The following is an 18,354-nucleotide window of genomic DNA, read 5'->3' as shown; positions in this document are numbered from 1 at the left end:
TTGTTTATTCGCACTATTTGTAACGATTTATATGCTTAGCGCAGTGGATTTACGTTAATTTAGTCAATGATTAAAAAGTTTAAGCCTAGCACTTATACTTTAGTGTATTGCTGCCTATTGTAACACAACTTAGTTGAGTGTGAAGCATTTTAATATGTGTATAATATTTTGAGCATAGTGGTAGTGAGTTTTTGTTAATGTGTTTATGCAACCAAATCGTTATTTTGTTTTTAATATTTATTTTGGATAATTTTGTTTATTGTTTACTTAATATTATTGCAAATTAGCTTATGTTCAATGTAAAATCAAACACAGTTGTATTTTTTACTAACTTATTAGAACAAGGAGAAAAAATCAGTTTTAGGTTATAAAATATTAATGAGGCAATTGCTTAATATTTTAAAATATTGTAGTGCAAATTAGTTCAATGGACCAATTACTAACTTTCAACCAAGACTATTGTTGTCTCATAACATGAACAAATAAACCAAGCTTTTGTGTTTAGTAACTTTAGCACTAAAATAATCATCTAGTAATTATATTATATATTTGTAATCAGTGCTGCTGCCTACAGGAAATATTTAAAGTACGTAGGTTTATTTTAATTGTGATTCATTTGCTTTAGGTATAGAAGTTAGATTTCCGGCAAATAAATTCTTCCTTGTTCTCCTATTCAGGCAGTGTTTGGTTTGCAAGGTGTGTCTATGCCGAGTGCTTTTCAATTAATTTATAGACATTTTTCTCTTAATTGTGCTTACATAGTGGTTTGGTTGATCTATAAAAAGGACTGCTATCAATTTAGGAATATTTAATACAAATTTTAGCGAGTTTTGTAATGTGATAAATTTGTTTGAAGAAAAACTTTGATGTTTTTTTTATAACCCACCCCAGGTTTGATGTGGATGTTTTTTATGTTAACTTGTTTCACTTTCTATATAAAATCAATTAAAGGTTATAGACAGTAGAACTACATGATTTATAAGGCTAGACATGTAAGGATAAAATAAACTAAAAACGAAAAAGGCCATATGTCCTTTCTTTTGTCTCTATAAAATAACAATAACTTATATATATATAATTAGATAGTTATTTTAAGTTCGGGTTTATAGGTATTAAATGGGTATATAAAGGGTTAGAGGATTGCAAAAAGCCATAAAAATATTAAAAAAATTGGACTGTAAAGGTAATTAGTTGATTTATGGCTCATAAATTAATCCATTATCTTATTTTTTTTTAAATTATGATATTTCAAATTAAAAATATTATAACATTTTTTTATTTTGCAGGTGATAAAAGACAGTTTGATTAAAGTTTCTTAAATAAATTAGAAAATAAATTTACATTTTAAATTATATTCGTAATCAACAACAAGCAAGATGCCTAAAGCGGTAAGTGATTTAAATTAAAAAAAAAAACTAAACAAATGAGGTAATGTTTTTTGTTTATTAGATTTAAAATACTTTGAATAAAAAATGAGGTGATATGCACTTTTATTAAAAAATTGCATAATACCTATTCTAATAAAATATACACAATGGTATTTTACCAAAATGGTTAGACTGTATGTATGTTTTTTATTTACTTGGCAATTTGTGTTTATTTCTTAATAATACTGTTTATTTCATAATAAAACTTCTTACTAGTCCTTTCGCATTTATGTTACTTAAACTAATGTTTTTTCTTGATAAATTCCCATGACCATGGTATCGGCAATACAAGCTTGTTTTAACAATGGTGCCAGACATTACAAAACAGAATACATACATTTTAAATTTTCCCTATTGCTAAATTTAGGTGTTTTGCATTTAAAAAGAGATTTAAAACAGTAAACGCTGTGGTTGTTTTTTAGTGTTATGGAGGTGTTAGTTTACCTATCCATTTATATTTTGTCATTTAATTAAATGGCCCAACAAACTTTAAATTTGACACATCCAACAACAGTACATTAAGCAACTAGCAACTAAGCCTAAAAAAGTTTGTGCTATAGTTATAATGGCCCAAGTTCATTTTCTACAATAATGTTGTTTTTAATATAGGGCGGGTAATATGTAACTTAGTTGAGATTTAAAAAAAATATTTAAAACTGCTCTTTTATCAATAAAATGTGTTAGTTACTCATTTTATTTAAATATTTTATTGGAATTCAATGCCCTACATTACCTACACTTTTAAGGAGCTTTGTCAGCCATATTCTATTTTGGTACTTTTGGTCACAGTTCACTAGTCACTTGAGAGACGTAATGAATGGCGTTGCGTTTTACATTCTGTATTATAGGGTTTTTTAACAACGCTACAAAAAAAGGTTTTTACTTTTTTGTTAATAAAAAGTACCATTTTAATGCTTTTTTTGCTGCTGCAATTAAACACATTTTAATTAGTTTTAATTGAAAGCGGAAATAAATAGTTAGAAATTCGTGTCAGCTAAATGTTTACAATTTGATTGTGTAATTTTAGTTTTATTGGTTAATATACTTACACGTTGCGGGCTACTTAATAATAAAAACTTCACCTATTTTTATTCTAACATTAAAAGAAATATTTCTAACGCTACAAACGCCATTGATCTAAATTTAATTATTAAATTGGTTTTAATTCGGTAAATTTTCTTTTCGCGGGTTTTCAAACGTAACATTCTTTTTTTCAAACGCGACCTTACACTTTTTTAACGGAACAATTTTAACAATAACAATTCTTAAAGAACCACGTGCTGTTGTTGTTTACTTTTTTTCTGCGATAATAATTCACACCATGCTGCGATATGCGATCGATACCTAATGCTTGATGCTTGTAGCAGTATGTGCGCCGTTTAATCGATAGTTGCCCATAAAAGAAAGCAAAGCTAGTCTAGTGCATTTGACAGTCTATCAGCTTGCTTAAATTTTTTGTATCTTAGCGTTTTGCAATAAATATTCAACTAAGCTAAAAAAAACGCTGAGGCAGATTATGTAACTCGAATAAAGGTCGCTACAGCTGTCGATAATACCTAGGTGTTATAATAAAACTTAGAATGATCTTACTGTCAGCTAAAAGAATTCCTATCGAATTCAAAGTTTTTATTAGTTTAATAAATATTAAAACTGAATTCTTTTTATTCTACACTTTATAAAATGTATTCCTTTTTGTATATAACATCTTATATGTATATAAACAAGTTAGTTTTTGACAAGCTTTTTGACTCTATGATATAATTAGGTTGTAAAGAACTATCATATATTTTTTAAAATAACTGTTATTAGACTTTCGTCTCAGGCTTTTTCGTTGTATTCCCTTGATATTCGTTCGTTTTCATATGAACTATTAGTCCTTATACTTCTCTGTACTAAAGCTTGTTGCTTATAAAAAGATTAAATATTTTATGAGGATTGAATTAGTGTGCTTTGTTTCATTTTTGTTCGGGTTTTGAGTTTTTAAGAAAAGGGTGTCCATTACTTTGTTTTGTAAATTTGCTTGATTCGAAAATCACTTTTCGTAGAAAGATTATTGAATGAGAAGGTTGAAAAAAACTGTGCCATAGATTTTAGTCAGCATAGGGCACCCGACACAACCTATTTAATTTTTAACTGTTAAAATAACAAATAAAAATGGTTTAATAAGACACCTATTACTATAGCGATAACAGTATTAGAATAGGGCATTTGTACAATATTATAGACATTTTCCATTGGGATTTATTTCATATTTTTTACATATTAAAATGTGGGAACATACCACTGCGTAACTTAGTAGTCAAAAATTGCCTAACTTATTTTACTCATGAGTTAAGATATATTTAGATGTTAGTATAATATGTAGTTTTGTTAACCTTGTTTTAACATAAGCGTAATATAGACTCTACGCAATAACATTAAACGTTCTAGATTTAGCTTTAGTAATATATATCGCTAGTTTCTAAAAATAGTTGTATCTTAAAGCGTATTAGCTCGTTCTGTTTCTCGTAAGTTCGCCTTTACTTTATTAAAATTTCGAATACGCCAGCTTACGTAATAAGTGTTGCGCGGTAAGTCTATTACATTACGAACGATTCGTCATTCTACGATATATACAGCTTATAATGTAGAACATGATAAGCGTTGTAACTCAGCTTGTATAGCTTATGTAGCACATTGAAATACAGGGCTGTTGCGGAGGAAATACGGCTTGTCGTCAAATTATTTTTCGCCGTTTTATTTCCAGCTATTTATGTAGGGCAGTGTTTATTTGCTAGTGTAGTTGACCTACTTGCAAGTGCAGTTTCGCCGTCTTAACAAGGCGAAAACGGCAGTAGTGCTGTTTATAACATAGTATTAAAAGTCTTGATTCAATATATATAGAACAAGCTATACGAGTTTGGATTTTTCGAACGCATGTGTATTAGACAAATAGTGTTATTGGTTGTGGTAACTTCAATAACCAAGCTACTTTAGCATTGAGGTTTCGTATCTAAAAAACGTCTGGCAATCTCGTTTAAAATTGACCATAAGTAAGTAGCGGTGTTTAAGTCTACAGTTAGCAGGGTTAGATAGGAAAGGAATCTCATACATTTCAACTAGCGTGGCACTGTCTTTTGATATTAACTTTAAAATGCACTTTTGGGATAAAACAGTGTGTTTAAAGTAAAAACTTAGAAAAATATGAACATGGATCACTACGAACGTTTTTTAAAAAACTGCAGTTAATTTTTGATTAGTCGCTACACAGAAATGTTATACATAATGCATGATGTTACGTTGGTTGTTCATAAGGGATTTAAACTACAAATTGCAAAAAAAACAAAGCTAATTAGCGCGTGAATAACTAAATAACGATTCTGTATCTCGTAATTAATGTATGGACGTTAAATGCGTTTGTAAATTTTTTTGTGAACTCAAAATACGTCGAAAGATTTTTCTTTAAGTAATTTAGTGAATAGTATTAAATGTAAAATGTGTTTATTGTTAAACAATTTTGTAACGTTTATACGAGCACTGAAATTCTGATTTTTTTGTTGAAAGATATAAGGTTTAGTTACAAAATAGGGTCACGCCCTTGAACTATGCGTCAGCCTCGTTCGCCTTGTTTTTAATAAGAAAGTATTGAGAAATTCGCAGCAAAATCTAGATCTGACTTACTATGACGTTAGCTAGCGATTATTACGCTATTGTCGAAGAACGGTCACTATGTTATAAAAAACCGTTACTATTTTTAAAATGACATCATAAAGTGCTTTTCTTAACCCATCTCTTTGTTTTCGTTTGGGCGTTCTAGTATTTTTAACTATCACGTACGTTTGTGACGTCATTTTGCGTACTTGGACAACACAAATAAACGTCGCAATTAAGTGGAATCAAACGTGAACGTGACAATTATTCATTTTGTCGAAATTTAAATTTAGAATCGAATTTTAATAACAGATCTAACCGATTCGAGTCTAATTGCTTAGGACGTAAATGCTACTTCCGCACTTGGCGTTTGTGCGTCTCTGCCCACGCTTTAAACGTCACTTCGTAATTAAACTGTTTGACTTTGTTTAGATGCAATAACGATCTAATTGGCGATAACGTTATATGGTATCCCTATAGAATGTTAAGAACTTTTTTGTGATCTTAGATTTTTACTTAGTCATAAGAACACCCCAGTTTCGTATTACTGTATGGCAAAACCCTAAGAAGTTTTTTTTTGATATTTTCAGTAACTTGAAAGTGATGTGCTCATAATTAAATTAGATTTACGTAGTTTGTTCCTTATAGAAACCAAAGACTTTCGATATACGATTTCTGTATCTTGCAAGTTCACAAAGCCCCGCGGGGATTGACCTGAAATTCTTCTTTTTTTAATATTTTCTTTAAGATTAATTTACGATTGTTTTCTTCCGTGGGTTATTTGTAGCGACCTCAAGATATTTATAGGAACATTGCCAAGACAAAATAGGATTTAATTATATTGGCAATTATGGCCACTAATAAATACCAAGTTGACCCACGAAAATATCAACAGAAAGGTCACAAAAATGCCAAAAAACAGGTAATAAGTAATTTTACTTTGTGTTTTTTGCTCAGTAAAAAGTAAATATTTAGTGTGATCATGATTTTTAATAATGTAATAGTTTGCCGCCATTGTTTTATTCACGGCACCGCCATTGTTTTATTCACGGTACTTGTTTAAGTAAACCGGCTTTTATCTCTCTTACGCTATACGTCGTTTATATAGAAACGATCTCGAGTGGGCGATATGCTTAGTTTGACTATTTTGTGGCGGTTGTTCGCGTTTTGTTGAACCCTACTCGAGATAAGTGCTTCATTATACAAATCGCACTATATTGTTATCCATTGTGCATTGACAATGTGCTTTAAATTTTGATTCGAACTACTATTGGTCTCTACTGAAGCATAGTGACCTTCACATAGGACATTTGTGTATCAAGTCATGAATAACCGTGTTGTAATCTCGTAAGCCGTTCACTCCTTACGCAAACTTTATCGCCAGTGTGCCGCTGGGGCGTTGCCCTATGACGTAATAACTGATTTATTGAAACGAGGTGGCGGTATATTTGCGCGGACGCGATTGCGCCCAATAAAAAATGGGTGCCATTTTACGACATTTACACACATAAAACTTTCGCAAAACTGAATTTTGTTGGTGGTGTTTGAATTGTGGTACGCTATTATTAAAGTAAGCTATACAAGCAGCATTGGAATGCGCCGACTATCGGCGTTTTATAAAAACAGGCTAACTTATTCGAAATTGTGTGGATCTAGCGCGTAACTGGTTCTCCTGAATGTTGACTTAGTGGCCGACTGGTAAGGTTTCCTTTGTATAATCACGCCCGGCAACCATATAATATAAAACTTTTCTCTATTTAATAAAGCAACCTTTGCTTTACAACAAAACCGTCTAATTCTTGAATTATTTCAACTGAAATTGGGCAATTAGTTTTGTGTTTTTACACTTTCCATAGCCACCAACACAGTGGCAATAAGTTGTTAGGTTTTCTATTAGTAATATAATATCTAAATTAAAATTTAAGCCCCTTTTATTGTCTTGTGATGACATCTTTAAAACTCTATTGACCCAACACTACCTACAAAATCATACACAATACTTTACTTTACATTAGGCTCTATATGCTGTTGATTATTAAGTTTAATCTAGCTTATTCTTTGTCTTATTACAAACTTTAAAAAATTCTAATTTAATCCACTTTACCTTTTTTTGCATTTTTTGAAATTTTGAAACAACATTTCCATGTAAGGCTAAAAGATTTGGTTGAATTACACCTACGTCATTTTCGATCATGTAATTTTACATCCATGATCAACCATAAGGTAGCAATTATGAAATTGAGACACAGTCATTAAGTCTCTGCGGCCTTAAAATCATGATTATTGTCTAAAATTCACTCAGTTTTATACTAACAAGATGACGGACTACAGGTTTAATCATGAGGGTAATACAACAACCAAGGCTTTAAAAGTCTTAAAAGTAATTTTTTTTGTTACTATGTTGTGCTTATTTTATGTATTATTTTAATACAGAACTGTTAGTCTTTAGTTACTAGGCTGCTAGTTTTTTGGTCTTATAAATACCGCAGAGAGTCTTATTTTTTATTTTTTTAAACTACTGTAAGGTTTATTCTTCTAGTTAGAGTATATGTGTTTACTTGTTGTTTCTGAATTATTTAAGTTTATAAATTATGGATTATTTCATTAAAGTTGTTTTATCCATGGGTTTGTAATCTGGTTTTGGTTATACCAAATTAGGATAAATACTCATTATAAACTGTTGTTATTATGCTTTTATGGTTTATAAACACTGTATGATGTTTAAAGTTGTAGACATGATAAAATAATTTTATGTTTGTGTTTTGCTTTATAACTTATATTACATACAGACTTTTTTGTTTTTATTTTACCTTTGTTGTTTTAAAATTTAGATAAATGTGAGGGTCACTACAATGGACGCGGAGTTGGAGTTCGCGATCCAACCAAACACAACCGGAAAGCAGTTGTTTGATCAGGTATGAGAGTTTTTTTTTGAAAAAGAGTGTTAGTTAATGTACTGGATTTACACTATATATAAATTAAATAATATACTATTAATGACTAATTTAAATCCCAATGCAAAAAATATGTGGTATTTTGAAAAAAGGGTATTGTGAAGATAATGTTTTTATGAATCATGGTATGTGACTTAAAAAAATTCACTTACAAATCTTTTAAACGTTAATTGATAGATTGATTTGTCTCTTGTTTTATATTTTAACATGTATTCTTGAAAAATGGTTAAGTGGTTTATGGCCTACATTAAAGTGTGAAAATTGAAGTGGATATTGTTGCTAGGGATTTTAAAGTTTTATTTTTTGTTATACAATTTTTTTTCATGTAGTAGTGTTTATTTTGTATGGGAAAATTTGTTTTGATTGTTTTTTTTTAATATAAAAGAATTGCTTAAGTGTTTCTAATTTAAAAAAATTCCATTCTTTTCAGTATTAAATATATTATGTTCTCATTTTCACCCTTTTTGTATAAAGACTCAAAAGTTTATTCTTTTATTGTGGCTAGGCCTCTGTTTAGATGTCAGTTTAGTGTATCTGGTTTACTTTAATGCAAGGAATTCTGTACTTTCCCCGCCTGAGGCTTTAAAAATAGTATTTGAAATAAAATTGTCAAAATTAAAATCAGAGCTGGCCATGTACTTTAAATTCTTGCCTTAATTGGTCAATTTTATTCAATTATTTTTTAAAAACAAACACTATTGGTCGTCAAATAATAATATACGATGTGACTAAAATCTGTTTTGTGATTTCAATTCTGTTTTTATTTTTATTTTTAAGGTTGTTAAAACTATTGGCTTGCGAGAGATTTGGTTTTTTGGACTTCAATACATTGACACAAAGGGATATGTCACCTGGCTAAAACTTAACAAAAAGGTATAGTGAAAATTCAATTCACTGTTTGTTGCCCATTAAAAGACAATGATTTTTTCCTTTACATTCACCTATTTTAGTATACCAAAAATATATCTTATTTAGAGTTATCATTAGTAACAGTAAAAAATTATTGTTAAAAATACAACTGTAAAGCTATGTTTAACTTTGTAATGATATGCTTTTTACTAAAAAAATTTTCTGTAACTTGATATGTTTTTGTTTTTAGGTTAACCAACAAGATGTGAGAAAGGATTCAAATTCACCAATGCAATTCAAATTTCGAGCAAAGTTTCACCCAGAAGATGTTGCGGAAGAATTAATTCAAGAAATTACACAGGTAAATATCCAGAAAAAATTGTTATTAAATTCTTTTTATTTTAACAAATTTAAATAGTATTATACATTGTTATTGAAATGGTGACATTCTTTACAATTTATAGTTATAAAATATAAATTGTCTTCATTTTTGTTACTTTTATTCCAAAAATTTAAAGTTAGCTATTCAGTTAGGTAAAATTAAATAGTATATATGTTTAATTTAAAAAATGTATTTTAATTAGCAAAACTTTTTGTTTTAATAAACAGCAAATATTTGATAATAAATAATATCACTTAAGTTGATGACATATAAGGGGAAAAATAACTTAATTAAAAACTAAGTTTGTAAATGTGATGTAGGTATTTGCCTACTCTTGGTAACTAAATGTACCCCTTACCGGCAACTTTTAATAATTAACTTGTAGGTACTATGCATTATCAGACTACAGGCTTTTTATGCCTTATTAAAAAAATAAATATTTCCGCAAATTAAAGCATAGTTTTATTTAAATGATTGTAGTGTTAAGTTTCATAGGAATTAAAACCTAAACAATTACAATTTCGTTAATTTGTCAATAAAAATTTTTTTACTCTATTAACTTTTATATTAAACAAAATCACTGATGTTAATTTTTGATGTTAATCACTGATTTTTAATTTTTTGTAGCGATTGTTTTTTCTTCAAGTCAAAGATGGAATTTTATCCGACGAGGTTTATTGTCCACCTGAGACTTCTGTGTTGCTTGCTAGTTATGCAGTACAGGCCAAATATGGGGCTTACATGAGTGAGAGGCACAAGTCAGGATACCTTGCTAATGACAGACTTCTGCCACAACGGTTTGTTAATATTTAATTTTTATTTGGTAATCTACTTTATAGATACAATGAGCTTCTTTTTGTGGTTGGTTAGTGGTTTGTTAGTTAAGTTTTAATGATAATATACAAAAATTATAATTTCTTTAAATGTTTAACCTGATATGAACTAAGGACTAGATTTAATAGCTCTTGACATTTTCTACACAAAACTATATAAGGTCAACAATAAATTAAACAGATGTTTATTGCACTTGGGAATGACCTTATTGACTAGTTTTAAATAGCTCGTTGACTAAACTAGATTTGTATGGAATTGGTTAAAGAATGTTTAATTTTTTTGCGAAATTTTGACATTTTTTTGACAAGGCATTTTGCAAATATTGCCCTGGCATTTTGTTGTATAAATTTAAGGCCTAATTGTGACAAAATTTTTGGTTTTAATTTAATAAATTTTTTTTTTCTTTTTCCGCTTTAAATTTTTTATTTGGTTTCATATAGTTACTATTTTAGTACTGGTTTGTACACAAATGTCAAATTATTGTTTCTGTTCAGTGTTTACGAACAGCACAAAATGACTAAACAACAATGGGAGGAAAGGATTCAGACCTGGCATTGTGAGCATGGTACTATGTTCCGAGAAGACGCTATGATTGAATATCTCAAAATTGCACAAGTAAACTTACTAAAAATTTTATACAAATTTTTTTGTGATGCATTTTAATGTATTTCTTTGTTTTAAAAAAAAAATTATTTTGTTGAATTTTTTTACTAGATCACCTTTAAAAATGTGTTAACTTTTTAGGATCTTGAAATGTACGGAGTCAATTATTTTGAAATTCAAAACAAAAAGAAAACTCAACTCTTGCTTGGAGTAGATGCACTAGGTTTAAACATTTATGAGAAAAGTGACAGGTAATTGCAAGACAATCTAAATCATCTCTTCTAAGTCCCATAAAACAATAAGTGAATAAAACAGTCTATTTATACACCCCAATTAAGTTATTAATCAATACTGTTGTGCAATATAAGTTATTTTTATAATCTCCATGCTGTAAAATATGGTTTAATTTTAGTAAGTAATTCCTTGGTTAATCATTACATGGCGCCTCAAAGTATTTCAAAATGTTATACAACCACTAGGCAAATATATTCATCATAAACATACAAGATGTCTAGGTTATCTAAGGGCAATTTATTAAAGGTGGTTGGTTGAAGTTTATCATTTTTTATTTTTCTCATTTTTTTAGATTAACGCCTAAGATTGGATTTCCATGGAGCGAGATTCGAAATATTTCCTTCAACGATAAGAAGTTTGTCATTAAACCAATCGACAAAAAGGCACCTGTAAGTGAAACTGTTTTATATTTCCAAAAAATTAGTTAGGTTTTAAAAATATTGTTTTAAGTTTAGGTAGACTAAAAGCATTTTTTAATGCTTTATTTCATGTTACGGAAAAAAATATATTTGAAAATTTTAAACAATTTGCTTTAAAATTTTTTGACAGATTATTTGTAAAATATTTTCATTGTGTAACAAATTTATTTAATACTAGTAGACAGCCAACACTACTGGCTGTATTTTTTAATTTATTTAAATTGTTGTAATATGGTTTCAAATCGCAACTAATATTTACCCATAAGAATTTACCTGCACATTACAAATGACTTCTTTTATAGGCTTGTATTTCAAAAACTTGTACATTATTTACTAAGCCATATTATGTATAGACTTGTTTCTAATAACAAATAAAAATCCCCTTTCTAGGACTTTGTATTCTATGTGGACCGACTTCGAATCAACAAGCGCATATTGGCATTGTGTATGGGCAACCATGAACTTTACATGAGAAGACGAAAGCCAGACACAATAGAAGTCCAACAAATGAAAGCTCAAGCTAGAGAGGAAAAGCACCAGAAACAATTAGAAAGGTATTTTGTAATTTAAAAGGAATGAAGTTGTTTTATATTTAATAATAAATTCGTTGTTTGAATTTTTTTTTTGGAACAAGAACTAATTTTTTAGGAAAACCAAACTTAACAAATAAGAAACACAAATTAAAAAAAAGTTAAAATAGTAAATTTTCTATTTTATTTCTTACAGACAATAAAAAAAATTAATATTTAATTGCTTAGGTTACTTGAAAATTATTCTCATTTTTTTAAAAATTGTTTTTGTTTTTGTTTAGGCAAGCATTGGAACGAGAACGGGGACTTCGTGCCCAGATTGAGAAAGATAAAGAAGATGTAGAGAGAAGAGCTAAGGAGCTTATGGAAAAGATGCAGAAATACCAGGAGGACAATGCTCGATATCAACAAGGTAAAATCACATAACACTGTTACGATAAAATTTTAATTTTAATGTTTCCATTTTTATACCAACTAAATTAATTTTTTTATTAGAACTGGAGGAGAAGCAAAAAGCTGCAAAGAAGTTGGCGGAAGACAAAGAAAGAGCAGAGCAGGAGAGAAGGGAGATTGAAGATTTGAGAAGAGCAGCTGAGGAAGAAGCCAGGGCAATGCAGGAGGTAAATTTTTTTTTATTTTGTAAATTTAAGGGTTTCAAATTGCATAAAAATTTTAAATGTGTTGATTTTTTTACTTAAAACTGTTTAATTATATGGTTATTATTGTTTAATATAGTGATTAATATAAAATTTAATTAAATGCGATTGTATAAAGTATTACACTGTTAGTGGTTATGTTATAACTTTTTATTAGCTTATGTCGTAAATTGGCATGGAAAAATACTTTATACCTAAATCAAACAAAGGTGTGGTAACATTTTGACTCATGGTAAATAAATGGATAGTGAATAATGACCATGATCTTTATACTGATAAATATCTAATCCTTATGACATAAATGCAGAAATTTTATTTACCTAAAATTAAAAAAAAAAGATTTTATTATTCTTATTTTTTTAAACTTTTTTTATCCATTTTTTAATAATTTTATTTTTTTCTTAATTTTTTTTTACTAATTTAAAAAATATGACATAGTTTGCCAATCTTATGTCACTTAAGTTTTAGTTAATGATCAAACTTTACTATATTAGAAAGCTGACTTGAATGAAATGGAGAAGGCTGCTATGGAAGAAGTTGTTCAAGCAAAATTGAACGAGATTGAAGAGCTGAGAGTTGCAGAGGCAAACAAAACTAAGGAAAGTGAAGAATGGAGAAACAAGGTAAAAAAATATCTATTTTTAACTAATACAGTAGCTTGTATTACACTTGTATTGACTTAAATTTAACAGTACCAATATTAAATCAACAATACCATCAAAAGTACAACAATATATGTTAAAAGGGGTTTTAATAAAGGATTTTTTTAAATATTTTTTTGACTCTATATAACTTTGTATGTAGGCTGAGGAAGCAAACTTAGCCATCTTACAAAAGGAAACGGAGTTGCAAGAATTACACCAACGTCAATCTGAACCACTCATAGTGGCTACCAATGTGGGAACAGAAGATATGCCATTGCCTGAGGTAGGATTTCATATATAGGTTTAAAATTAAAAATTTTCCATAATGGTTTAATTACAACATTTAAAAATAATATTTAAAAAAAAAAAAAATTATTGTAACATAAAAAACGTAAATTAAATATTAAAAAGGGATGAAAAAAAGTGTCTTAAATACCAATTAAAGTTGACAACTTTAATAAAAATTTTCTCCCAATTATATAATAATTCCAGCACAGGTATAGTAACATTGTGTTTAAAATTACGTAACCCCTAAATTCTATGTTGATTCCAACTGCACAGGCTCCACCTTATTTGGACAGTTATTCCGCTTATCCCTACACAAGTCAGGACGCCATGAAATTTGCCGCTTTGGTTTGTTATTTGATTGTGCAAAAATTTTCTTGCAGCATGAATCTATCTGTCTGTATATCTTATTCTTACATTAAAATAGGTCAGATTTTTCTTTGAGTACAACCACAGACCATTAAAAACACAGCACATACTGTTCTTTATAAAACAGTTTTTAGGTCTTTGTCTTTGGGTGCCTAACAGCTTTCTTAATTTACTAAACAACTATTAAAGATTTCTCAGTTTTATTTTGATTGTTTCTGCCAAGTGACATAATTCTTTTAGCACAATACACTTTAGACATTTCGATTGATAGTAGTCAAAGTTTATCACATACAACATTTTTTTGTTTTTCATTCTTGGTGTTTATGAGTAGATTAGTCATACTAATTTAAATTAAATTTTTACCAAAATGATTTTAGCGAATCATTTGGAATATTACAGTGGTGATTTTAACCAATTATATTCAAGAAATTTTTGTAAATTTTTGATCATTTTTGTTGGTAATAGTATAAATATTATGGTTACAGCTGAAATATTCTTTAAAATATTGGCTTCCCATTTAATGAATAATTGACTTAAATTGTGATATCTTTTTAAACTTGATATTTTTTTTTGAATCCGGTGCCATCGTTTACCTTAAAAACATGAGTTTTATCAAAATTTTAGGTGGAAAAAGAAAATCTTTCGTTTCCCTTTAGCAATCGAGATGCCCAGAAGTTTGCAGCACTGGTAAAAAATTCTTTACACAAATCCACTTACGGCATGAAATAATAATGGTGTCAAAAAATTCTATGTTCTTTACCTTATTTTAAATTGTCATTATTCTGCAACAAATTGCTTCTACTGATATAACTGAAATCTCATAAAAAATTTGTCGCTTTAAAATTTAATTTAACAACCTGGAAAATATTTCACATTGCTTTCTAAATATGGGGCTTGTAAATTAATACAACACTTTGTGGAATTTTTTTACAATGCCTATAAAATTTGGTGGCCTTTTAAATAACACTTCTTTTTATCACTACCATATGTTGACTTTGAATGAAATGAATCAAAACTGTTGCACCGTTTAAAAAATATTTTTGGTGGGCATATCATTCAACAACCTCAACAAGAAAATTCAATTATAAAAAAGCTTTTATTCTTATACCCGAGGTGTTATTGCAATTCTTACTTAGTTGATATTGTCAGCCTAACATCTTCTAACTTGAAGCTAAGACCTTCTTTTTTCAACATCATCTATGCACTACTATTAACTGGTGGCCAACAAAAAGTTTATTTTCTTGCAATAAATATGAGTAATTTGTTATCAGGTAGAGCGGGAAAACTTAGCCTATCCTTTTACCAGTCAAGATGCTATGAGATTTGCAGAACTGGTTTGTATTTAAATTTAAAAAACATTTAAAAAATGGGACTTCTATAAAGCATACTATGCATCTTACCTAATGCAGAAGATATACAAAAATTTTCAAATATGTTCAATACAATGTTGTTTTAAAATTGATTGAGCCCTTTTATTTGTGTTCTGTTTTGGTTGGTGCTTTAAACAACTTGCCTACCAAATTATACCATTAACAAAAATAATGTCACTAAACAAATTTGGATGTGGTAATAACTTTTTACCTAACTTCTCAGGTAGAGAACGAGAATTTGTATTTTCCTTTATCACAACAAGATGCAATCAGATTTGCTGCCCTGGTTTGTACATACAGCATGATTATATTATTAAACAAGTGGTGGATCTTTCTTAATCTTTAAAAATATAAATATCTATCCAAAAAAAATCTGAAGAAAATTCTACTTACATTTTGATAACCTTTTGTGGTATAGATACAATACCCAGTAACTAATCTTCTCAATTTCTAACAAATTTGTGGTGGATAAAAATGTAAAACGAATAAAGAAGCTGCTTGTATTGTTTGTATCAGAAAAACAATATTTTGATTCCTAAACAAATCTATATGTATTCGAAAAAAAAATTCTTACCTATTCTTTCTTTTTTATTTTGCAATGAGCAATATAAAAAGGATGGTGGATAAATACTTCTTAAAAAATAACCAAAAGAAAAAAACACTTTACTAACAGGAGACCAGATTTATTTTTGTGTATTTGGATTCTAATGAAATCTTGTATTTTCAACACTTAGGTTGAAAGGGAGAACTTATCCTTTTGTTACATAAGCCAGGACCAGATGAAATATGCCACAATGGTTTGTATTCAAACACAGCTTTTCAATCTTAACAACAGTCGAACATTAGCAAAAAATTAATAAAAATTTTAATAAAACATATCCTTAATTTCAGAAAAAAAATTGAATAAAATACAGAAAAATATTTTTTTGTTAATTTTAACTTGAAAGATAATCTCTTGTATTCAAAATACTGTTACTGCTAGCAACGGCAAATTATTAAGCAATTTACATACTTGCCTCACTTACTTGGCAATTTAAAGCACAGTTTTGTATTCTATGTGTTGATTTAGATGTAGGTACAAACAATCAATTAGTTAACGTATTTCTTGATTTTTGTGGGCTTATATTTAATGCCGTATAAAAAAATTAATGTGAAAATAGTTAAGGGTTAAAATTTTTTCAAATTTTTTTTCGGTTTTAAAAAAAAATTTTAATTTTTTTTATATTTTAGATGGAGAATGACAATGCTGGTTTGAGTGAATTCACTCATGAAGTTGCAGCTAACGATAGAAATGAAGAAGATAGAGTGACAGAATCTGAGAAAAATAAAGCTCTTCAAAAACAACTTGAGGTACAAAAGTAAAAAATTTAAATTTAAATTTATTGTTACCAAAAAACAAAAATAACTAATTTACTAATTTCAAATATACCTAATTTTCTAAAAAAAGTTACTAATTTTTTGTTCAATTTTTTTTTATCCCAAAAAAAAAATAATTTGAGAAACACCAAACCTCGTTATTAACCTTTTCAAATTTTTATTCAAGGATTTGAAAAATCAGTTGAACGACTTGCGAGACACCCAAGTCCAGTCGAGTCAAATGGATATTTTACACAGCGAAAATGTAAAAGCTGGCCGAGACAAGTACAAGACCCTCAAGCAAATTCGATCTGGAAATACTAAACATCGCATCGATGAGTTCGAATGCATGTAAACGACACTCTTCGATCCAGTGCAATTTTATTCTGAAACCAATTATCAAATTTCTGCCATTATTACGAGTTATTATATTTATCATATCACGGAATTCAAATCGAAAATTAATGCTCTCCGACAAGAATTTAAAATTTTTTTTTTAAATAATTGAATCGAAAACTGGTCGAGTCTTGATGATAATTGTGTATAGATCGGGCAAGAAACTGTTTTTCTAATTTCCATGTGTGTTGGTTTCACAATCAATTGCACACCACATTCGAAATGTAATTATTGTAAAAAAAAACTCAAATTTTTTTATTTTGTTTTTGTGTGTGTTTTTTTTAGCGCTGATTGGCTAATTTGGCGTTTGAAATAGCCAATCGTGTTTCTCTAATTATTGTTTCATATCATTATTATTATTATTATGTTCCTGTATATTCTTTAATCCTGGGTTATTTTAAGTGAAAAATTAATTAATATTTAGCAAAAAAATTGCTTGTTTAGTTACACCACTGATTGTATGTTAAATCATTTTATATTTTTTACCATCAATTGTTTTTTTTTTCAATTTTAAATTCCTGTAATTTATTCTATTTTGTTGATTTCAATTTAGATGGCTTTAAATTTAATCTCATTTTTTTTCATTTTAATTTTTTTAACAACTATCCAGATGGTGTGGTAATAGTCGAAATCTAGTGTTCTTTTATAAAGCACATAAATATATCTTTTCACTTTATGTTATATGGATATACGTCACATAACTAACCTTGTTTTATTTTTGTAATTAGAAAATGTACATTTGATTTCGTTTAAAAAAATCGTAATAATTACTGATTTTAAAAATTTTCAAAATTGATTGTCTTATATGTAGTTGATCACCAATTCAAAATAACTAAAAGCTGGTTTCTGAATTTTTTTAAATAAGATTTGCTTTTTTTGTGTAGTAGCAATCAGTTTAATAGCAATTTTTTTTCTAAAACGGCGTCGAAAAATATTTTTCATATAACACGTTTTCATTTTCACAAAATGGTGTTAAAAGTAACTAATTCTGCTTTAATAATTTTTTGATTTTGTTCTAATAAAATCTTCACAGCGCCACTAATAACGTTTTAGTAATTGCTCTTTATTAATAATGCGCAGAAAATGACAAATTAAATAACATAAATATTAATCAAATTTTGTGGTATGCAAAAAAATTACTTGAAAAAAAATTTTTGAGAAAAAATTAGATAATGTTTTGTGTTTGATAGCATGGATGTTCGGCTTTTCTGCCTTTCCACGCGCATTCAATGATCAAGTGTTAGTGCGTTTTGTCGTAGTTGTGTAGTTTCACTGTAGTATATTCTAAAAGCTGATGAGTAATAATAATAATAATAAACTTATATTCGACATTGACAACAATTTATTTTGCCTCAG

General features: G+C 28.4%; 1 protein-coding gene across 3 annotated transcripts; it reads left to right on the top strand.

Annotated features, from left to right (window-relative positions):
• The first annotated feature begins 1,230 nt into the window (after positions 1 to 1,230).
• Positions 1,231 to 18,354, top strand: LOC145763755 (radixin-like). 3 transcript variants are annotated; one of them, XM_082575269.1, is made up of 20 exons: positions 1,231 to 1,388; positions 7,889 to 7,972; positions 8,789 to 8,884; positions 9,111 to 9,221; positions 9,870 to 10,039; positions 10,571 to 10,691; positions 10,821 to 10,930; positions 11,266 to 11,362; positions 11,783 to 11,946; positions 12,204 to 12,334; positions 12,418 to 12,542; positions 13,073 to 13,201; positions 13,383 to 13,505; positions 13,784 to 13,855; positions 14,501 to 14,563; positions 15,148 to 15,210; positions 15,470 to 15,532; positions 15,981 to 16,043; positions 16,477 to 16,596; positions 16,790 to 18,353. In XM_082575269.1, the coding sequence occupies exons 1-20, from the start codon at positions 1,377 to 1,379 to the stop codon at positions 16,955 to 16,957; spliced, it is 2,085 nt and encodes a 694-aa protein (XP_082431395.1). In that variant the 5' UTR covers positions 1,231 to 1,376; the 3' UTR covers positions 16,958 to 18,353. The 3 variants fall into 3 exon arrangements, with proteins under 3 accessions (XP_082431395.1, XP_082431394.1, XP_082431396.1); XM_082575268.1 differs by lacking the exon at positions 1,231 to 1,388 and adding an exon at positions 5,775 to 5,979 and having other exon boundaries at positions 16,790 to 18,354; XM_082575270.1 differs by lacking the exons at positions 1,231 to 1,388; positions 13,784 to 13,855; positions 14,501 to 14,563; ... (1 more) ...; positions 15,470 to 15,532; positions 15,981 to 16,043 and adding an exon at positions 5,795 to 5,979 and having other exon boundaries at positions 16,790 to 18,352.

Source organism: Corella eumyota, chromosome 1 (assembly GCF_963082875.1).
Source record: "Corella eumyota chromosome 1, kaCorEumy4.1, whole genome shotgun sequence".
NCBI lineage: Eukaryota > Metazoa > Chordata > Ascidiacea > Phlebobranchia > Corellidae > Corella > Corella eumyota.
Note: the sequence above shows the minus strand (reverse complement) of the source record. Positions and strands in the feature narration are given on the sequence as shown.

Bases quoted from the DNA above. Each gene is read 5' to 3' on its own strand.
- LOC145763755 (XM_082575268.1), top strand. From the start codon at position 5,908: ATGGCCACTAATAAATACCAAGTTGACCCACGAAAATATCAACAGAAA. The intron at 10,040-10,570 runs GTTTGTTAATAT...GTTTCTGTTCAG, and splicing joins GACAGACTTCTGCCACAACG to TGTTTACGAACAGCACAAAA. The intron at 16,044-16,476 runs GTTTGTATTCAA...TTTATATTTTAG, and splicing joins AGATGAAATATGCCACAATG to ATGGAGAATGACAATGCTGG.